The sequence below is a fragment of the Balaenoptera musculus genome, chromosome 21, assembly GCF_009873245.2.
Source record: "Balaenoptera musculus isolate JJ_BM4_2016_0621 chromosome 21, mBalMus1.pri.v3, whole genome shotgun sequence".
Lineage (NCBI taxonomy): Eukaryota > Metazoa > Chordata > Mammalia > Artiodactyla > Balaenopteridae > Balaenoptera > Balaenoptera musculus.
Window position 1 is genome coordinate 33,940,266 of NC_045805.1, and position 23,298 is coordinate 33,963,563.

General features: G+C 43.3%; 1 protein-coding gene across 2 annotated transcripts; it reads left to right on the forward strand.

Annotated features, from left to right (window-relative positions):
* The first annotated feature begins 620 nt into the window (after positions 1-620).
* Positions 621-18,754, forward strand: AP3M2 (adaptor related protein complex 3 subunit mu 2). 2 transcript variants are annotated; one of them, XM_036838464.1, is made up of 9 exons: positions 621-665; positions 2,114-2,451; positions 6,187-6,358; positions 9,704-9,841; positions 14,514-14,599; positions 14,853-14,986; positions 16,433-16,640; positions 16,897-17,041; positions 18,228-18,754. In XM_036838464.1, the coding sequence occupies exons 2-9, from the start codon at positions 2,179-2,181 to the stop codon at positions 18,326-18,328; spliced, it is 1,257 nt and encodes a 418-aa protein (XP_036694359.1). In that variant the 5' UTR covers positions 621-665; positions 2,114-2,178; the 3' UTR covers positions 18,329-18,754. The 2 variants fall into 2 exon arrangements, with proteins under 2 accessions (XP_036694359.1, XP_036694358.1); XM_036838463.1 differs by lacking the exon at positions 621-665 and adding an exon at positions 1,975-2,029.
* The last annotated feature ends 4,544 nt before the right edge of the window (positions 18,755-23,298 follow it).

Genomic DNA, 23,298 nt, shown 5'->3' on the forward strand with positions numbered 1-23,298 from the left:
CTCTGAAAGGTTAAGTGCCTTGCCCAAGGTCGAGCAGGTGGTGGTCCAGCTGGGGCTGAAAGGCCTCCTGAATCCAGGTTCAGAGCTCTTGACAGGACGCTGTTACAGCCAATCACCTTTACTCAATGCACGTAAATGAAAAGGCATCACGCCCTTTTTAAATGCACTTATTTAATGGAGAGTAGTTATTACTGCTCAGGATTTATCATCCATGATATGCTCTTCGATAAATCGTGCCCTGGAAGTCACACTTTTTGCATCCCTTTCGAGGTGCACTCCGCGGTTACGCAGGTGGCAGCGAAGACGCCCGGGACCTTTGTGACTAGGTGGCTAGGGGCCGGGCGGTCCGCCGACTGTTCATGACAGCCAATCAGGGCTCAGAGCCCCAGAGCTACACCAATCAGAGATTACCGGAGCCTGAACAAGGGCCAATTGGGGGCTCCAGAACAGGGTGAGCGGCGGACCGCGATCAATCAGAGGGGAGCAATGGATCGCCGATGCCCAATGAGCGGCCTTCAGACCTCGGTCGTGGGCGGTGCTGGCACGAGTCCCGCTGGCCGGCCAATCAGCGGGCGAGCGGCGGCCGGCGGGCTTTGGGGGGGGGGCGCCCGGGGGCGGGGCCTGTCTGCGAGGCCAAACGGTGGGCGCTGCGAAGAGCAAGTGGGGTAAGGAGGGCTGACGACCCGGGTCCCGGGTGGGGCTGGGCGCGCGGGGGTCTGGGCGGGGGCTCGCGGGGCAGAGGCGGGGCCACGGGGTGCAGCCGGACCGACCCTCCGAGCTGCGTGATGCGGCAGGGAGAGGTGAGGGGCTGAGTCCCGGTCTGGGGAGGTGGCCTGCTCCGGCCGGAGGGCTGGGGGAGGAGGGGACACTGTTGTCATGGCGACGCAGGTGCGCAGACGTGCGACCCTCTTCAGCCCCGGATCGTGCGCACACCTTAATCCGCCCGCGCCTACCTCGCCCCAAGCGGCCTCCATCCTCCCTGCGACCAGCGCAGAAATAACCCTCGTTGGCAGCCGACTCTGCGCCGCCACAGCGTGGCTCCCCGGCCCCCTCTCCCTCCCGCAGTCTCGTCGCCGGCAGAGGGATTAAGCTCACCCTGCGGCACTTGGTACAACAGGCCTTCGCGATTTGGCCACCTGGGCCAGTTCGCGGAGTGGCCACAGCTGGGGTCCCGCGCGGCCGCCTCGTTTCTGGGGACTGGCACCGTAGAGATGCCGCCGCCTGAGGGACCTGGGGGATCCCCCAGAGGGATTTTTTAAAATGCATCCAATGTAGAGCCTTTTGCATAACAAGTACTTAGAGAATGGGGTCTGACTGGATAAATCAAGACCACAACGACAGCTCTATTCCGTGGACCATCGCTATCCAGTAGAAATAGGCAGCGATCCACATACTGTGTAATTTTACATGTTTTAGTAAGCACATTTAAAAAATAAACCAGTTGAATTAATTTTTATATCTTTTATTTACCCAATATATCCAAAATATCAATATTAAATATAATACGTATTAAGTTAATATTATTAATTGAGTTAATTAATTGATATTAAATTATTGGTAAGCTATCTTAAATTCTTTTTTTTTTCCGTACAAAGCCTTCAAAATCTGGTGCGTGTGTTACATTCACAGCACATCTCAGTTTGGACCAGCCACATTTGAAGTGCTCAGTGACCCCATTGGTCCGATGGCTACTGTATGAGACTACACAACTATAACCATTTCTTATATATGTGTGTGTTGTTGCCAAATACATGAAACTAATCAGTGTTCTTTGAAGCCCTCTTGTTACAAGGAGGCAACAAAAAACATGAGGCAGGGGCTTTTTTTCTCAAGGAGCTCCCAGTCCAGTTGAGAAAATAGACACTCAAAAATTAAGTCGAATTTTAAATGGATATGATTCAGGCAGTAGTACAGATGACAGTATATGATTAGCTGACAAACGAGATGGCTGATAATTACCCTTAGGAATTCTAGGGAGGGATACTTCGGGCTCCTGCAGTAGCGGAAGACTTGAGTCTCGTCCTGAAAGGTGGGTGAGAAGGCTTGGGCTGCTGGACAGATGGGGAGGGGGTTTTGGTTGACTGGAACTGATCATAGCTTCTCTTGTTTTTAGAGTTGAGCATTTGCAGAGGCTGTCGGACGGAAAAAGACTTTCCTCTCTCCCTGACAGTCTCCACCATGATTCACAGCCTTTTCTTGATCAACTCCTCTGGAGATATTTTCCTGGAGAAACACTGGAAGAGTGTGGTCAGCCGTTCTGTTTGCGATTACTTTTTTGAGGCACAAGAGCGAGCAACTGAGGCTGAAAATGTTCCTCCAGTTATCTCCACCCCTCACCACTATCTCCTAAGTGTTTACCGTCACAAGATCTTTTTTGTGGCTGTGATCCAGACGGAGGTGCCACCTCTGTTTGTCATTGAGTTCCTTCACCGAGTAGTGGACACGTTTCAGGTGCGTGAATGTGAGGAGGTTCATCCGTGTACCTTACAAAGTGTCTTTATAGTTCTGTTTCCATTGTTTTCAGCCTCAATTAAGGAACTTAAAAAAGAAATTAAAACTCTGACATTGCTCACTTCCTCTCCCATCTGATAAGACGCTTGTTTCTATTTATTGAATGGGCTGCATCTAGAATGACAGATTGTATACTTTTGAACCCGTTGCCTGGGAAGGCCACCCTACTTGGCATGATTGTATACAGTCATTTCAGTTCTAGAGATTGGACTTGGCCTACATTTTGTTCACAAAGCTGAGAAGTTTCGATTTTTTATTTATGGTAGACTTGATGTTAACCATCGTTAACGACATTGCTTTGAGTTGCATCAAAAAGTGACTCACTCACCCTGGCAGGGGTGATTTGGGAAGCCATCCTTCAGCTTGAATTTGGGGTGCTCATCCACAGCGTATGAGTACCAGTGACGGGCTGTTTTGCACGCTTAACATTGGAAAATCTTATGTACCTGTAAAAACTTAAGTGACACATTTTCCAAGATACAGTTTTCATTTCGAGTTTTTCCTTCAGGAATAGATTTGGAGATCTTGGGGCGTGGGGAGGTATGTCATACCAGGATGTCAACACCCTTTATGGCATAGGATTTTAGGCTGCCCAGACTCTGGATTCAGACATTCTCTCCCTAAAAGAATTGCTCAACTTCTAACGGTTGTGGTTGTTTGCATAACTCAACGATCCATGAGAATCAAGGGCCCTTTGGGTTAACTTCTGTGTCATGTGAGGCCTGGAATTGGTCACATGAATACAGAAATTGTGGGATTGGAGAAGAGAACAAGGACGCAGACATTACAATAAAAATTAAAAAGCAAGTCAAAGAGTCCTTTCATTTGCCCTCAGATATCGATCACGTGTTTAGAACAGTTTCATCCCCAAAGAATAAACATATATTTATATTCTTTTCCCCAAATTCTTTTCTGGTAGTTCTATTCTGGGATTCCAGTGGCATACTTGTTTCATCACACAGTGAAAACCTGAGAATTATAAACCCCCGTATGTGGAAGAACTAGAAGAACCCAGCAGTTTTGATCTTCAACTGCTTGAGCTGGGCCTTGTTAGGATTTCCACAGGGACGCTTTACCCCATTTACAGTCTGCTCCCTATCTCCATAGTGATATTATGTAACTTATTACAAGGCAGGAAGTGAGAAATGTTGTTTAATCTAGTTGAAACCACAGAGGAATTGGGGAGAACATCGAAGTGGCTACTTTGGAAGGCTGGGACTTCAGAGCTTGCCATTTTGGAAGCACTTGTTAAAAGTAAATGGGCGCATCCTGATTTTAATGCCTTACCTGTTGTGTGTTCTCTGGCTGCGTTCTTCCTCTCATGCTGGGCTGTGACGGAAGAGCTCCTGCTATGGAAGTGCACGCACTTTGCCGTGGCGCTGTGCCTTGCTCACCAGTCTCCTTCCAGCTGCTGATTGAGAAAATCACATTCTGCCTGATTAGAAAATCGAGGGAGGTGTTTTTTTAAGTTTATTTTATTGAAGTATAGTTGTTTTACAATGTTGTGGTAATTTCTGCTGTACAGCAAAGTGATTCGGTCATACATATATATATATATATATACATTTTTTCTTATTCTTGTCCATTATGTTTTATCATAGGATAGTGAATATAGTTCCCTGTGTTATACAGTAGGACCTTGTGGTCCATCTATTCTCTATATAAGAGTTTGCATCTGCTAACCCCAAACTCCCAGTCCATCCCTCCCCCACCTTCCCTCCCCCTTGGCAACCACAAGTCTGTTCTCTATGTCTGTGAGTCTGTTTCTGTTTCATAGATAAATTCCTTTGTGTCATATTTTAGATTCCACATGTAAGTGATATGTGGTATTTGTCTTTCTCTTTCTGACTTACTTCACTTAGTACAATGATCTCTAGGTCCATCCATGTTGCTGCAAATGGCATTATTTCATTCTTTTTTATGGCTGAGTAGTATTCCATTGTGTGTGTGTGTGTATATATATACACCACATCTTCTTTATCCATTTATATGTCAGTGGACACTTAGGTTGCTGCATGTCTTGGCTGTTGTGAATAGTGCTGCTATGAACATAGGGGTGCATTTACCTTTTTGAATTATAGTTTTGTCTGGACATATGCCCAGGAGGGGATTGCTGGACCATATGGTAGCTCTATTTTTAGTTTTTTAAGGCCCCTCCATACTGTTTTCCATAGTGGCTGCACCAATTTACATTCCCACTGACAATGTAGGAGGGTTCCCTTTTCTTGAGTGAGGTGTTTTATTTATTTTTCAAAATAAAATCATTCTTGAGAAGGAAATGTGTAACTTTTCCCCCCTTCAATCCTCATTTTTTTAAAGAAGAAATCTTTTTGTTTTAGAAACACATTCCTGACTCCTAAGTGCTCTTGGATATTGGAATGTCTCTGACAGTTGACATCATCTGATGTAATTTAGGTCATATCTGGAGTCTGTGTCCCGTTTTGGATGTCATAATTTGCGGAGAGTATTGGAAAACTAGAGCAAATTCAAAGAAATGGCAAGATGGTGAAAGAATCTAGAAACCTTACTGTAGCACGGACAGTGGGAGGACCAAACAGCGAGTGCGGCCCTGTGAAGAAAAATGCAAGTCAAAGCTTGTCCTGGTCTTCAGGTCACTGGATCACTGTGGGGCTGTTATGTAAACCTGTTCTGTAAGGCAGACCTAGGAAGCAAATTTCAGTTTAGCAAAAGAAGGAACTTTCTAACAGTCAGTGCCGCCCGTGAATAAAACGGGCTTTCTCAAAAGCGGTGAATTTCCCTCAGTGGATGAATCCCTAGGGGGCTGTCTGAGAGGCCCAGCAGCAGATGTGCTAGCATTGCCAGGAGGGGCACGCCAAGAGGCTACAGCGTTTCTCTCTGCATCATTTCATTGCCGTGCACCACAGTTTACATGGTGCTTTGTAGCTTACAAAGCATGTTCATACATGTTCTCAGTTCATCCATCAGGCTGAGTTTTTACAACCCTGTGCATCCCATGGTATTATCCTGATTATACTACGAGAGAAATCAAGACCCAAATTAGTCAGCATGACTTAATCTAGTAGGTGACAATTAAGATTATTACCCAGGCCTTCCACAACCCAGACAGTTTAGTATCTAAGTTTAGCCTTTGTTAATAAAAGGACAGAGTGTTACTAGAATCCTAGCATCTTAGAGTAAGGGGATCCAAAGAGATTTTCAGGTGTGCTAGCTCACCCCCCTCATTTCATTTTGTTTCTCTCTCAATTCCTATTTGCTTCATGAATGTTAAGGAATAGCACAACAGTACGGGTTAAAAAGATTTTCAGGTCCAATGTATGTCATATCAGGTATTATCACTTTGCATAGTTCTTTCAAATTCATGTTCATAAACACATATAATAGTCTAGATTCAGTTTTGTATTCTTCATCTTTTATTAGTTGAAGAAACTAACCCAAAGAGATTAAATGACTTACTCCAGTTTATGAAAGAAGTTATTAATGACACTCGTAGTACAATCTAGTCCGGTGTTCTTTCCACCAAACTGAGCCTGCCTAAGAGAACCATGGTTATGCTTCATTCACTCATTTTAGAAGATCCCAGAAACACAGAGTAAACACGTGTGGACAGGACTCCATCCTTGCTCTCTGGGAACATTCCTTCACTCATCACTGTCTCTGAGTGATAAATGTATACACGTATTGTATTTTCATCAGGATTATTTTGGAGTCTGTTCGGAGCCAGTGATAAAAGACAATGTGGTTGTGGTTTATGAGGTATTGGAAGAGATGCTTGACAACGGGTTTCCATTGGCTACCGAGTCGAACATCCTCAAAGAACTGATAAAGCCGCCCACTATCCTTCGAACCGTTGTCAACACCATCACAGGTATGAGGGGGGCCCCAGGGAAGGCTGCCACCATCCTGGGTGTGGCTTAGCCTGCTGTTGTGCATTGTTTTGAGTGCTTGTCTTTGGGGATCTCAAATGTCCAGGTGCTTTAATTTTGTTCTTTATAGTCTTTGAATATAACATGAAATATATTTTTGTTATATAGAAAATTTTCTGATTTCAATGATAGAATGAACTGTCCTCCTTTAAAAATAATTTGCCTGATTACAGAAGTAGCACATGATTATTGTAGGAATGTCAGAAACACAGAAAAGCACAAAAAACATGAAAATTTCTCATAATCCCACCACACTTTTAACATACGGTGTATATATTTTTTATCTTTTCTAGACATCAGGATAATGGATGGACAGGTGGAATTTTTTAAAACAACAACTGTTGTATATTTTTAAACTTAACTTTTCATCATTGTTTTGTGAACATGTTCCCATTATGATAAATATTCATCTACATCATTTTTGGTGACTTTACAATTTTCTGCCATATGGAATAGATCCCAGGTCATTTACTGTGTCCCTGTTTATGATGTCTCTGATTTTTTGTTCTTTTAAATAGCAAGGAATTGGCATTCTTATGCCTAAATCTCTGTGCACATCTAGAATGATACCTTTTCAGTACTAGGAATGGAAGTGCCGGATCAGAGGGTGTGCGTGTCTTAAGGACTTTAATGCATTGTGCCACATAGCCCCCCAGAGAAGTTATGTCAGTTTATACCTTCAGTAGCAATTATGCAACCTGGCCAACTCTATTATTATCGTTATTAATTTTTTTACAACTTTGGCAGTTGGATAGTTTAGTGATATCTTGTTATTTCCAAACTTGTTTTTTATTACTAAGGAAGTTAAAACCTGTTCAAGTGTTCATTGACTATTTTTCCTCTATTGTGATTTACTTTTTCATGTCCTTTGCCCATTTTTTTTGTTGTTGTTGTTGAAATGTTTTTCTTTTTTCCTACTAATTGAAAAGTACTCCTTTCATTTAAGGATATTAAACTATCATATATACTCTAAATACACATGCTAGTTTGCAGGAGTCTCTGTGTATTTTGAATGCTCTGTTGTAGATGTTTTCTCACATCCTGCCCCTGGTCATTTAACATTGTTCAAGGTGGTGTTTGTTTAGCCACCTTTAAAGTTTTTTGATGTAGTCAAAATGATCATTCTGCTTCATTAAGGTTTTACATTTTGGGTCTTGCTTAATGTATAAACAAGAGTTTTCATGGAATTTGACAAACTGAATGAAAAATACATTTTAAAAAGTAATTACAGACGGGTTGGAAGAATTTGCCCTGTCAAATATCAAGACATATTTAAGTTCACTTGGTGCATTAGACAAAAACTCATAGAATGGATATACTGTAAGAGCCAAGACAGTTTGCGGGAAAAATATTTTTTAAAAAGAGCAAGAGAAAAAATGTGTCCTATCAGAATTAAGATATATTATGAAGTTCAGGTAATTTTTAAAATATAGTATTAGCCCATTAATAGACAAATAGATGATTGGGATAAAATAGAAAGTCCAGAAACAGATCCTTTTATAGGAATTTGGTATAGATAAATGTGCTCATATATCAAATCTGTGGACTGCGGGCCAGTTGTTAAATATATTGTATCGGGGCAGTCAGCTTTGATACAGAAAAGAAATGAAGTTCCCCTACTCACTGTATACACAAAATAAATTTTAGCTGGATCAAGAGTTAAACACAAAGAAACTTTATAATTGTTAGAAGGAAATATTGGAAAATGTCTTTTTGATCTCAAAGAAGGGAAAGTCTTTCTTTTAAAAAAATACATTTTCTTCTAGTTCTTTTATGGTTTTATTTTTAGATTTAATTCTTTAATCCATTTGGAAATTGTCTCGGTAAAGTACGGCTCTGTGTTTTTTTCTCCAAAACTGTCAGTTTCCCTAGCACTATTTATTGAATACTTTACCCCTTTTCCTCGTTTTTTTTTAAGTATGCATGTGTCCATTTTATGTATTTATTTTTATTTTATTTATTTATTTTTGGCTGTGTTGGGTCTTTGTTGCCGCGCGCAGGCTTTCTCTAGATGTGGCGAGCCGGGGCTGCTCTTCGTTGCGGTGCACAGGCTTCTCACTGCGGTGGCTTCTCTTGTTGCGGAGCACGGGTTCTAGGCGTGTGGGCTTCAGTAGCTGTGGCGCGTGGGCTCAGTAGTTGTGGCTTGAGGGCTCTAGAGAGCAGACTCAGTAGTTGTGGCCCACAGGCTTAGTTGCTCTGTGGCATGTGGGATCTTCTTGGACCAGGGCTGGAACCCGTGTCCCCTGCATTGGCAGGCAGATTCTTAACCACTGCGCCACCAGGGAAGCCCTCCTCATTTTAAAATGATATTTTTATCTTGTACTAAGTCATTATTGGATTTTTGGTCTGTTTTTAGGCTTTCCTGCCTTATAACCATACTGCTTTAATTATTATAGCTTGTTGATATGTTTTAATACATAGTGCCTCTCTTTAAGAGAACAAATTGGCAGGTTTTTCAATATTCTGGGCTCATTTAAAACTTTAAAAGCTTTGTTAGTGACTGAATCACTTAGAAATACTATGAAGTCATTTTCCTGAATCTCACTTAAATCTAGAAAAGATATCTGAGAACCAGCTATCTTAGTTGAAATGTTTTGTAAAGCTGCTGACTATATGTGTGTTTAATGTTTCCTTCTTTATATTAAAAAGATCCAGGTTACATTAGAAGAAAATAGATTTTAAATTAGTTCTATTTCAGAATTTCAGTATAGAACCTTTGAATTAAAAAAAAAATTTGATACCTGTGGGGAAAAAAACAAGTCAAGGAATCAACTTACAATTCTTAAAGACAGGGAACGATCTGATTTATATTCTTTTCCTAAGTTCCAGTATTGGTATAAGAGAGATTATGTTTATGTATACATTTTAATACCTGGCATAAATGTACCTAAAAACCTGCCTCAAACTAGAATACTGTTTTTACCCATGAAAATTTTATATCAGTATGTAGATTACCATCCCTACCTAAAGCCAATGCATTATTTAAGGGGCAAGCTATTGTGCAATTTGAGAGACCAAGTTCAGGTTACTTTCAAAACCAAAATATGATATCTGTTTCTCAGGTAACTTTTTAACCTTTCTTCTGCTTGAGGCGGCAGACCAGCTGGTGACAAGTTTTTAAAATAGATTAGGTTACCAAGATAGAAGTTGGGAAAGCTATAATCTTTTTCTTGGAAAAATTCTTCAATTAAGTGTATGGATAGCGGATGTATAGAAACTTTTGGGGGAGTGTTCTCTGGTTGTTGGATAAGTGGTTACATCTAATTATCAAATATTCATTGTCTCAGGAAGCACCAATGTGGGTGACCAGCTTCCCACCGGGCAGCTGTCCGTGGTGCCTTGGCGACGGACTGGGGTGAAATACACCAACAATGAGGCCTATTTTGATGTGATTGAAGAGATTGATGCCATCATTGATAAATCAGGTAGGTGCTTTCAGCCTGTTCACAGAACTATGAAGACAGAAAGAGGCCCCTTTTAGATAATGCTAGCTAGTACCAGAATTACCCCCCATTCAAGGTCATTCATTTTAACTTAGTGGCTACTTTGTGTCAAGCATTGTGTATCAGGACTGGACTGAAATGTTATGATGTAGATAACATGATCATACATGTAGAAACTTCTAAAGACTCCAACCAAACACTGTTAGAACTAATAAATTCAATAAAGTTGCAGGATACGAAATCAACATGCAAAAATCAGTGGCATTTCTATACACAAACAACGAACTATCCAAAAAGGGAACTAAGAAAACAATCCCATTTACAATAACAACAAAAAGAATAAAATACTTAGGAATAAACTTAACTGAAGAGACTTATACACTGAAAATTACAAAGCACTGATCAAGGAAATTGAAGAAGAGCAGATAAATGGAAAGACATGCTTTGTTCATGGATTGGAAGAATTAACATTGTTAAAATGTTTGTAATACCCAAAGCAGGCTATCCCCATCAAAATCCCAAATGCTATCCACATAAATATCTCAATGGCATTCTTTATAGAAATAGAAAAAACGATCCTAAAATTCATATGGAACCACAAAAGACCTCAAATAGCCAAAGCAGTCTTGAGCAAGAACAAAGCTCTATTCTATATTTCAAAATATATTACAAAACTACAGAAATCAAAATATATGGTAGTGTCATAAAAACAGACATGTATCCCAGTGAAACAGAATAGAAAGCTCAGCAATAAATCCATGTGTCTACAGTCAGCTGGACTTCAACAAGAGTGCCAAGAACATGCAATGGGGAAAGGCTAGTCTCTGCAGTAAGTGGTGTTGGGAAAACTGGATATTCACATGTAGAAGAATAAAATTACCCTTATCTTACACCACATACAAAATGGATACAAGACCTAAACATACAATCTGGAACCATAAAACTACTAGTAGAAAACATAGGGAAGAAGCTTCTTCACACTGGTCTGGGCAGTGATTTTTTGGATATGACACTAAAAGCAAAGGCAACAAAAGGAAAAATAGATAGATGGGATTGCATCAAGCTAAAAAGCTTCTGTACAACAAAGGAACCAATCAACAGAGTAGAAAAGACAACATACAAATGAGAGAAAATATCTGAAAACCATGTATCTGATAAGGGGTTAATATCCAAAATACACGAGGAACTCATACAAGTTAATAGCAAAAAAACCCAGATAATCTGACAAAAAAGTGGGCGCAAAGGATCTGAAGAGACATATTTCAAAAAAAAACATACAAATGACCAACAGATATATGAAAAGGTGTTCAGTGTCACCAGTTTTCAGGGAAAAGCAAGTCAAAACCACAGTGAGATACCACCTCACACCTCACATCAAAAAGACAAAAGATTACAAGTGTTGACAATGATGTGGAGAAAAGGGAACCCTGTACACTGCTGGGGGCGGGGGTGTAAGTTGGTGCAGCCACTATGGAAACAGTATGGAGGTGCCTCAAAAAATTAAAACTCCCTTATGATCCAGCAATCCCACTTCTGGGTGTAGATCCAAAGGAAGTGAAATTAGTGTCTCAAAGAGATATCTGCACCCCCGTGTTCATTGCAGCATTATTCACAATAGGCAAGATATGAAAACAAGCTAAATGTCTGTTGATGGATGAATGGATAAAGAAGATGTGAGATAGACTCACACACAGGAATATTATTCAGCCATAAAATGAAGGAAATCCTGCCATTTGTGACAACATGGATGAACCTGGAGGACATGATGCTAAGTGAAATAAGCCAGACACAGAAAAGCAAATACCACGTGATCTCACTTATATGTGGAATCTGCAATAGTCAACCTCATGGAAACAGAGAGTGGAATGGTGGTTACCAGGGACTGGGGGAGAGGGAAGTGGGGAGATGTTGGTGAAAGGGTACAAAGTTTCACTTACACAAGATGAAAAAGTTCTGGAGGTTTAATATATGGCACAGTGACTACAGTTGTGTACTTTTTTTTTTTCAGTGTTATTGAGGTGTAATTGACAAAACTGTAAGATACTTAGCATGTATATTATGGTGATTTGATATACATATACATTGTGAAAGGATTCCCCTCATCACCTCACATGTGTATCCTCTACTTGAAATTTGCTAAGAGTGTAGGGCTTAAGGGCTCTCACCACCAAAAAAACCCAACTAACTGTGAGGTGAGGGATATGTTAATTAGCTTCATTGTGGTGATCACTTTACAGGGTATATGTGTATCAAAACATCAAGTCGTACACCTTAAATATATACACTTTTTATTTGTTGATTATACCTCAACAAAGCTGAAAGAAAAGCAATAAGAAAAACATGATGCAGACCAGTGCTGAGCTTACAGTTTCACTGGTTTTATCCTCTCGAGTGAAAAAGAAAAGTAACAACCTGATCTCTTGTTGATCAGATTTCCTTTTGGAAGTATTTGACTCTCAATTCTCATGGCAGAACTAAAGTTGTTATCACTAAAATTCAGAGAACCTTCTTTTCTATCCATTGGGATAGGTTAATGTGACTACAAGTCCTTGGAGCTTAGAAATTTAGAGAAAGTTCTCTTCACATGAGTGAACCCATTCATCCAGAAAGTGCTTACGGAGAACCAGTGGTGCTGTACCTGAGTGCCGGATCATGGCCATGTGATGGTGACTAAGACAGGGTCTGTGGCTGCAGGAAGCTTCCTGAAAGTCTAGCGAGGGAGAGAGAAAGGGAAAAAGATGGAGCATAAGAGAGGTCCCCTCCCACCCAGGGCAAATTGTAAAGCTAACTAACGCTTTGTCAGGAGAATGAGTAGGGGTTAGTAAGACCTACGTGGATTTGGGAGCAAAGCAGTGCAAACACTGTAAGATGAGTAAAATATGGTTGGGAAATAAAGTAGCTGAGTGTGATTGGATTGAGAGGTGTTAAAAAAAGAAAAGTAAGTGATGAGGCTTTAAAACGAAGTAGGCACAGCAGCTTTTCATATTAGCCCCAAACTGGAAAGGACTCAAATGTCCATCAGTAATACAAAGGATAAAGAAATTTCGATATGATCACACCATGGAATACTATACAGTAAAGAAAAAGAACTGCAGGTACACCTGACAGCATGAATGAATCTCATGGTTTTGAGCAGCAAAGTCAGATGTGTAAGATCATATACATTTCTTTTTCTTTTTTTTTTTTTGATCATATACGTTTATATGACGTTTGAAAACATGTGCAACTTAATCTAAGGTAATATAAGTCAGAATTTTAGGGACTCGGGTGAAGTGGGATGGGCAACAGGAGCGTGCTGGGATGCCAGTGAGGGTCTACATCTTGACGCGGGTGGTGTCTGCATAGGTGTGAACATATTTAAAAATTCATTGGGCTGGACATATAAGATTTTTGCGTTTTACTCCAAGTTTGATCTCAATGAAAAAGCAAAAAAACAAAACCCAAAAAGCTCTGGGTGGCCAGCTCATGAAGAATCTTGTATGCCATTTTAAGAAGGACCATTTGGAGCAACTGAAGAGTTTTAAGCTGGGAATAATTTGACAAGGTTTGTCGTTTAGAACTGTCCAACTGGCTGCTGCCTGCAGCGTGGCACGGAGTTGGGGGGAGTCTGGGCGCAGGGAGGCGGGAGGCTGTGGTGGAGTCCAGGCCAAGACACAGATTCCGTGATGGTAGTGAGGATGGAGAGGAGTGGAGAAGTCACGGAAAGAGGGGATGGAGCGTTGGTGGGATATGGACGCCGAGGGGGCGGAAGTCATCAAGGAACCATCTGTGTTTCTGGCTTAGGCAACAGGATAGATGGTTTTATCATGAAGGTAAGGAAAAGAGAAGTTGCAGATCCAGGAATGAAGGTAAGGGACTCACTTTTTGACACGTGGAGTTTGAAGTGCCTCAGTGATGTCCAGGTGGAGCAGTCCCATTGGCGGGAGTGAGGCTGAACTGGAAAAAAGATGAGGAAATAATTGGCCATCAGTGGAAATCGAAGCCTTAGGAAGGAGGTAAAGTAACCCAAGGAGACCGTGTCAAGTTCAAGAAAAGAGAAGTTCAGAACTGTGATAAGATGTAGACATGTAAAGGATGTCCAAAGAAGGAGAAACCTGCAGAAGGCACGAGAGAGAAGAGCTAGAAAAACAGGAAATAGGAGCGGTTAGGAGAAAGGAACACTTGAAAGAAGGAAGTGGGCACAGGGCCCTGCAGCAGGGAGAGCCTGCAGGATGAAGACCAAAAGTATCCATTCCGTTTGGTGGCAAAGCTCCTTGGTGCCCTTAGGGAGAGCAGTTTCTGATATGAATTTAGTGTTCTGAGCCATTGGTTAAGATAGCGGTGTTCTGTTTGATTCTGGCAGTAGATTGAAAACTCCTTTAGGCTAGTAACTATCTCACCAATCTTTTATGCCCACTGCTTCATTAGTGTCTTGTGCTTGTTATGCAGTCGATAAAGGTTTAGAAGGAGGACAGATGGACTGGGTAGATGATTTGGATGGATGGATGGATGGACAGAAGGAAGGAAGAAAGAGAACGGGGGAGGGGAGGAAGAAGGAAGGAAGGAAATAGGATGGGAGAAAAAAGAGAAAGTTAAAGAAGGAGGGAAGGAGGAGGTAGGTTAGTTGGGAGGGACAGAGAGGGTTTTACCTTCTTTCGGTCTTATTCTGTCTCAGGGTCCACAGTCACTGCCGAGATCCAGGGGGTCATCGATGCCTGTGTCAAGCTGGCCGGAATGCCCGACCTTACGCTTTCCTTCATGGTAAAATCCTGGGCCAGAGATTTAGTTTTTGGGAACTTAGATGCTTCTGGAATGACGGAGTGGTGGGAAGGGGATGGAACCAGGAGAAGTGATCAAGGACAACCACAAAGCTCATACTGGGCTCGAATTTCCTAAAAGTAACGACAGACTCTGTGTGTGTGTGTGTTTCAGTGAGAACAGCATCTGAGTTACTTTCCTGAAAGAAGCACGGTGTTTAATTCCTGCTTGTTGCTTTCCCTTGCCTGTCCCCCAGAACCCCAGGCTGCTGGATGATGTCAGCTTCCACCCCTGCGTCCGCTTCAAGCGCTGGGAGTCCGAGCGCATCCTCTCCTTCATCCCTCCCGACGGCAACTTCCGCCTGCTCTCGTACCACGTCAGTGCGCAGAAGTAAGCAGCCATCGAACCAAAGGGTGGAGTGTGCGTGCGTGTGCGTGCGTGTGCGTGCGTGTGCGCGTGCGTGTGCGTGCGTGTGTGTGCGTGCGCGTGTGCGTGCGTGCGCGTGCATGTGTGCGTGCGTGCGCGTGCGTGCGCGTGCGCGTGCGTGTGCGTGCGTGTGCATGTGTGTTTGGAAACAGTATCCATGGTGATGAAGAACTCAGGCTCTGGAGTTACCTGGGCTCCGGGTAACTAATTGGGTAACCTCAGGTGAGTTGCTTAATCCTTTCCGTGTCTGTTTTCTTACCTAAGAAAGTTGAAGTAATAAAAGTAATAAGTAATGAAGTAATAAGTAAGTTGAAAATGATAAAAGTACCTTGTTATGTGGGTTAGACAAGAGACTCTAAATAGCGCTTCACACAAAGTAAGTGCTCATTAAGTTTTACTGCTGTAAGTTTTATTGTTGTTATTATATGCCTAAACAGAAACTTTTTCTTTTCTCAGATTGAAATCTGAGAACACCTGTATTCAATCCCCTCCACTCAAAAAAGCCATGAATGGTGCTATGAAAAACCAAAATTCAATGATTTTTTGGTCTTGCACATTGTCTTTACTATGGAGTCTGAGGGCTTTTAGGGGCAGGTGTATAGTAGAAGGTATGCAGACTGAAGAGAGCTGTGGGACCTCACAGCCACTGAAGCCTTCCTGTGGGATTCGGAATCAATAATTTAGGGAAATGTCTGAGCGCCTGAGGGCAGAGGCTCTGGAATCAGACTGCCCACACTTAAGCCCCACCTGTAGTACTTATGATATATGACCACGGCAAGTTAGTTAACTTCAGTTAAGTATGAGGATGTCAGTATTCATGACATCAGGACAGAGGCAGTGCCTACTTCATACTTACAGGGAGGATTAAATGAGCTAATAGAGAGAAAACCTTTAGAGTAGCGCTGGCCACAGGAAGTGCTCCACAGTTACAACTTTAGTATCATCCTGTAGCTTCTGTGTTTCCTCTTCTGTCAGATGACAACCCTACCCCTTAGGGTTTTTTACGGATCAAAGTCAGGTAAAAGCACTCTCTAGAAATTGTAAAAGCTCCGTGAGGTATGAATATTACCCTCCCAAGTACAAATAATTATTGGTCACATGTCACAAAGTAAAACACAGAAGCGTGGTTTTTGTTTGCCACGCCTTTTTCTCATAGTCTGCCAGGTCTCCTCTTTGGTTTTGTTGATATTATTCAAAGAGTCATTAGAAGAATTAGTTTACTTACTAGTCAGCATCTTAGCTTTACAAAAATAAAATAATTAAAGATGTCTAGAGGGTTTTTCTGTGCTTACTTTGTAAGATAAGGAAGCAGGTGAGGGAGGAAAAGCTGCCAGCGGGGCAAAAAAAGGGAAGTTTGGCCATTTTTCCGGTACATTAACGACATGGGCTTTTTGTCTCTCTCTTTTCCAGCCTGGTGGCGATTCCAGTTTATGTCAAACATAACATCAGCTTCCGGGACAGTAGTTCTCTTGGCCGCTTTGAAATAACGGTGGGCCCCAAGCAGACTATGGGGAAGACCATCGAGGGGGTGACCCTCAGCAGCCAAATGCCCAGAGGCGTCCTCAACATGAGCCTCACGCCGTCTCAGGGGACGCACACGTTTGACCCAGTTACCAAGGTAGGAGAATAAGCGGGAGGCTTGAGTTGCCATTGTTACAAATAGCAGCAACTCTGCAGGATCCCTTTATATCTTGTGGAAAGGGGAGATGGATCAAAGGGGCATTGTTGAGGACATTGAGATAATTTATGGGAACAAATAGTATTCTCTGCTGGGAAACACCCTGGAGGCCGCTAGGAATACTGTGAACAGATACCCTGAGCTCCGGCGCCTCAGATGAAGGTTCCACTGTAACTTCTTTCCTGTTTCTTTGGAGATGCTGTCTTGGGATGTAGGAAAAATAAATCCCCAAAAGCTCCCCAGTTTGAAGGGGACCATGAGTCTTCAGGCTGGAGCTTCCAAACCCGATGAGAACCCCACGATTAACCTGCAGTTTAAGATCCAGCAGCTGGCCATTTCTGGTGAGTGACACCCAGCCCAAGGTTGTGGGGCGGGCACGTGGCCAAGGCAGCGGCATCACAAAGCCTCCCGGCGGCTCCCTGTCTGCAGAGTTGTGTTTCGTTACCGGATATGTGATCTTTAGTCAGATCTTTCCTAGCACATTTCTGGAGAAAGTCCGTAATCCTTACCTCGAAGTTGGCTTAAGTGATGTGAATAAAAGTGTCTGAGACACGTGTGAGAAGGAAACAGTATCAGAGACAGAAGTGTTCTCAGGCCGAGGCTGAGTCACCCTGGGCCTGCTGATTGGGGTCCCAGGGTTTTCAGTAGGGGGATGTGTCCGCATTCTCAGCTGGTGACTGAAAGAAGAATTCCCCTCCTTTCCCCCAGTTTCAGAAGATTTCACAGGTGCTGTTATCATTGGGAACCCTCGGGCCAATCCCAGTCATCGACTATAGTCTACGCCCCGCAGGGGGATGGTGAGAATAACAGTTACCCCTTAGCGGACGTTTACTACGTGCCAGGCACTAGTTTAAGCTCTTTTCATCTATTTTCTTATTTAGTCCTTAGAACGACCCTTTCAGATGGATAGGAGATGACTTCAGCTTTATATGAAGTTCCTGTTTTCTTTACCAATGGACCTTGTCTAGTTTAAGTGATTAGAATTCATTTAAATGATAAGCTCTTTCATCTTAAAATACTTAATAAACTTTAAAGCTCTGCACAGTATAAAATGTTCCTTTCTTAGTATAGTGAGAATATTTAGGAAGCACTCATGTATTAATTCATCACTTTTCATCATTAATTTATTCATTTAGTTATACCTTTATTTGGTTATGAATTTTTTAATTTTGTTATTATTATTAATTCATATGTTCAACCCCATAACTTGAGAAAAATCTGGAGCAGTCTTAATTTTCCCTTACGCTCATTTCAGCCTGCGTATAACTTTCTGCCCTTTCCACTTCAGGAATAGGTCTCCGAATAGGCTAGCTTTTCATTGGGGCAGGGTTTTATTTTCAGCCTGTATACCAAGAGTGAAGTATCTGTCGGCTGCGTTTAAGTGATACAAGTAAGGGCAGGTATTTTCCAGTTCACTGTTGCAGCTTTTTCTAGCCCACGGATCTCTTTGAGTTGAAACGAATCTAAACAGTTATGCTACCTGCTTCTTTTGAATAATGCTTATGTCTTGTTCTTCCTTCCTTCCAGGACTCAAAGTGAATCGTCTGGATATGTATGGAGAGAAGTACAAACCCTTTAAGGGCATAAAATACATGACCAAAGCTGGCAAGTTCCAAGTTCGAACCTGAAGGGAGAGTTCTGCAAAGGGAACAGTCACGAACACTTTTTCATTGCTTACTTGTCTAAAAGTAAAAACTATCAGCCCTCTCCTAGGTCACTGCCCACTCTGGACCACCTGCTCCTGTTTTCCCGTAGCCTTCAGTGCCCCGGAGCTAACGAAGGGAGGCCGGGCCGCCAGGGAGGCCTGTGCAGAGCCCACACGCCAGCAGCACCAACTCAGTTCTCAAAGCAGAGGCGTGTGATGCAGGGGGAGGTACTTGATGCCGTATGTAACTACTTGTGACATGGTTACCACAGGAAAAGACCAGCATTTGTTACTCGCTTGGCTTTAATTATCTTAAGCCAAGGAAAGACGTCTTTGGTTTTTGTTTTTTTTTTAATTAATTTATTTTATTTTTAGTTATTTTTGGCTGCGTTGGGTCTTTGTTGCTGCGCACCGGTTTTCTCTAGTTGCGGCGAGCGGGGGCTACTCTTCATTACAGTGCACAGGCTTCTCACTGCAGTGGCTTCTCTTGTTGTGGTGCACGAGCTCTAGGCACACTCAGGCTTCAGTAGTTGTGGCACGCGGGCTCTGTAGTTGTGGCTCGCGGGCTCTAGAGCACAGGCTCAGTAGTTGTGGCGCACGGGCTTGGTTGCTCCACGGCATGTGGGATCTTCCGGGACCAGCGCTTGAACCCATGTCCCCTGCATTGGCAGGCGGATTCTTAACCACCGCGTCACCAGGGAAGTCCTGTTTTTGTATTTCAAGCTGGGAAGAAAGATTAGAAAGAGAGCAAGCTTGGAAGAGAAGGACTGTTAGCCAAGGAAGGGCCGGGGAAGGCTCTGTTCTTGGGGCAGCGTGAAGCACACGTGCGCACCGCGCACTAAAGTGAGGAAGGCGGGAGGAGCCGTCCAGCCCCACCTGCAGGGCGGCTGGGAGGAACAGAGTTGAGTGAGTTTCTTTTTGACCCCTCCGCTTTCATACAAACATAAAAATTTGTACTTCTGGAAATGCACTGGAAACTTCTTTGAGTGCACTGTTGACACGGAAACCCCAGTAGAATCAGATTTTCCCTTAAAGACTACGATGCTCTGTGACCGGTTTTCCAGTATGGACCGCTGCATGCCTCCAGCACGTGGCCTGGCATCTTCAGCGAGGATGAGCTGCCCCCTTCCAGGGGGCGTTGCCTGAAATGCCTCTTTCCCTAACCCCCCAGCAGCTCCACTCACTTCACGCTACAGAGTTCCTGTTCCCTGAGGAGCGCTTCAGAGAAGCCAATCCCATCACCCCCAGGGCAGCAGGTTGTGTGTCATAGTATTCGTGCCACCTCTGTGACCCAGCGGTTCCTTGTTCATGTCTGTCAGTGCTGCCCTGGTGCTGCAGTCCGACCTTCCCGTCTGCAGCTTTTCCAGTGGTGACCCTAAGTGAAAAGGATGCTGACCACCGGGGGCACGGCCAGTCCTGGGAACTGCCCAGTAAAGTTATTTCCTCGGAGTCGCCACTGTATGATATATTTATTAGCAATGTATATCAACCAGTCGGTTTTTGTTTTAAGACAAAAAAGTCTCCTGAATCGTTGAATAAAACTGATGTTGTAGGAAGATGGACCGTGTTGATCCCGCGTAGCCTGGTTTAAGAAACACGGGCAACTGAAGGCGGACCTCAGGTGCTCCCAGCAGGGAATTTTTACTCTAGTTTAGTGTGCCCACTGCCCATTGAAATATTTATAGAAAAGACAGGTTTTTAAAATTATACCTTTAGGAGCGATACTGCACCCTGCTTCGTGCAGGGAGAAAAATGAAGACCTTGTACTCTCCAAACCCTACAGTTTTTCTCTAAAGCCCTGTTTCCAAATACTTCAGCAATTTTTTTTTTTCTAGTTTTCTCTTCCTACTTCTTGGACTTGTTGTTGCTGCAGAATACTGTTGCTTTATGGTTTTCCTCTGGGGTCAATTGTGCTGTGGACAGCCAGCACATGTGTCTCATATTCCATCACTCCGGAATTTGTCCTGGATTCTCAGGTCCCGTACACACCTGCCATGGAAGGGAGACGCCTCTGCCTGTGGATTCCAGAACACCGGAACTGCTTCTTTCGAGGGCTCTGGAGGATTTCAGGGTTTCCTCGGTCATAGGAAACAACCAATATTGGTCCCTGAATATTCTTAGGTTTATAAGTCCAGCTGTCCCTCCAGGGCAGCTCATCCTAATTTCAAGGGAAGAACTTAAGGAGAAATAAAGCACCGGGGCTGTGGGAGCCACAGGCCTTTGCATGGGAGGCACCCCTGGGCCGCAGACCCCTGGCCACCCACTCCAGCCGGTGGTGTGTTAGCATAGGCGGGGCCGGGCGCCTCTGCCGAGCTGCTCGGTTCCATACGTGTTTAACGTGCAGAAGCATCTTCTGTGTTTAAATGTTAATAAAGTTGAGTGTTAACAGTCCTTAATGTCCTGAGGGTCTTGTTACTAGGACCAGCGGTGATGCCGTGCACACACGCCCCAGTGGAAGCAGGAAGAAAGAAACCAGTTCATGGGGATCTCACTGTTTCTGCACTTTGCAACCAGCAGACCTGAAGCCATATGTCATTTTGAAGGTTGTGAGAGTCCAGAGCCATCAAATTATGTCCCGCCTAGTGTGTGAAAGACAAAACCATCCAAACTGCTGGCGTCTATTCTAGTGCTTTCCCCTTCCTCTCGATCTTCCTGGGTTGATTAATTAGGGCGTGAAACAGGGCTCCAAGGTCCCAGTCATCCTAATTGTAGTGGAGATTTCCCGGAGTCTCCTGTGAAGTGTAGACAAGGGTCCTTCTCCTACGTCCGTCCTGATTTCCTTCTCTAGGTCCCTCGTGGCCTGGGGGAGACTGAGACTTCTTTCTGTTTTCTAACCACAAGTGTTGTTGAGTGTTTATTACTACCCCATCATGTTTCAGTCGTTCATGTCTCTTCCTTTGGTCGGGCTGTTTCCCTAGCCTTGTGGTGTGACCGGGTACGTTTTATAACACTTGTACTTTCCTCTATGGCCGGTAGGTGGTGACTCAGTGCCAGCAATGACATTAACTTTTGTAATTGTTAGAATTTTTAAAAGGGAATTGAATTTGAAACGCTTAAACTTTCCCCCAAGATCCCAAGTACTGGGGACTTTGTGGGTCTTTGGCTTTCAGAGTTAAATGTGGAACCAAAGTTTATGACACTCTTTTGACAACCTGACTTAAGATTGGGGCTCCAGGGGGGTCGGAGTTTCAATCATTTGAGTTCCTCTAGGCCTTTACCCATTAAAACAATTTGCACAATTATCTGAGAATCCTTTTTGTTCTTTGGGTCTATTAGCATCTATCTGTTTTATCAGTATTAACCAGCTGGGGATAGTAAAGAAATACTACTTAATTTCCCCTTATACCCATTTCCTTCCCCAGACAAGTCCCAGACAGTCTACCCTGACTTTTCTCACCCACACCGGGTAATGATGTGTTGCGCTCTGAGTGTGTTTTAGCCTCGTCCACGTGAATCAGTCCTGCAGGGCTGGGACTCTGCCTGGCGCTCAGTCACTGGGCTCTGCTGAGCACCTGTCTTCATGCAGCCTGCGGTTTCCAGGACTTCACTCAGAGGAATGTTGGGGACTTTTAACTTTGCATTTCCATCAAAGGAGCCCTCACTGCTTCAGTTCATTTCATTAACCCAACTACCCGAAGAAAAGCTTGTCCTGCAAGGGGGGAGGGGGTGAAACCAGCCGAACTCTGGCCAGAGATGCTCGGGGTCTTCCTTACTGCTGTCCTCCAGCAGTGTTTTCCCGAAATGGCTAAGATGCACGTCTACCTAAGACAAAACCTGCCATTTTCACAGGGGAACTTGTAAGCCAGCAGGCTAAAGTCAGGAAATCTGTGACCCACGTTTATTGAACTGGTCCAGGGACTTGAGCATTTCAGGGAAATTGGTGTTTTCCCCCCAGAGCCAAGCTCTTGGGCTTTAGAGAGTCTCTTTCCTTTGTGAGTTGAAACTACTTTTCTTCTAAGAACCTCTAAGCTGAGCAGTTCTGACAGCCTCTTGAGAGAGACAACTATGACCATGTTTGCTCCAAGGAACAGTCGGCACTTACCCAACAGCAAGAATGGCATCACATTTATGCTTGTATCTGGGGTGTCAGTGATAACAAAAACTGTCAGGCAGTAGCCAGGAGTATGGGTTGCATCTCAAGAGTAGTTAAGAAAGTCTAAGAGAGGCAGAAAGCAGCATTACTTAAGTAACATACTTCTGTGGACTGGTCATTCTTTCTAATGAGAACAGCAAAATGGACTGGGGAAAAATGGCCCTCATACTAGCTCCTAGTCTGAACTAACAATTGGGGTGTCACTGTGTCAGCAAGGTCATGCTCAGTATCTTCTTACCCCTCATTCCTCCTTTATACTTGGGTCCCGCCCAGGGAGTCTTCCCTACCTAGTCTGCTTGCAGGGCTAACTTCCCCCAGCCTCGCTCGGTCCATCACTCCACTAAGCCCAAGCCTCTGTGGTTCCCTGTTGCCAACAGAATTAAGTCCAAAGCTCGGTTTGGCATTCAAAGCGCCGTAATTAAATTCCAACCTACATTCTTCTTCATGAACTTCACTTTGGACAAACTATAACTCAATTCCTCCCCAGACTCCCCCTGCCTTTTTTCCCCTCCAGATCTTTAGATTTTCATGCGGTGATATTCCTTGCCTCGGGAACTATATTCAATATCCTATGACAAACCACAATGGAAAAGAATGTGAAAAAGAACGTGTATATATGTATAACTGAATCCCTTTGCTGTGCAGTAGAAATTAACCACGTTGTAAATCAACTGTACTTCAATAAAATAGAATTTCAAAAATATTTTTAAAAAGAATGCCTTTCCCACCCCTCTCCACCAGCCCAAATCTTGCCCAGTTTTTGAAAAGCCTACCTAATTCTATTTTTTCCTTAAGATTCTTTTTTTTTTTAATTTTTCTGGTTTTACTTTATAACAAAGTGAATCAGCTGTACATATACA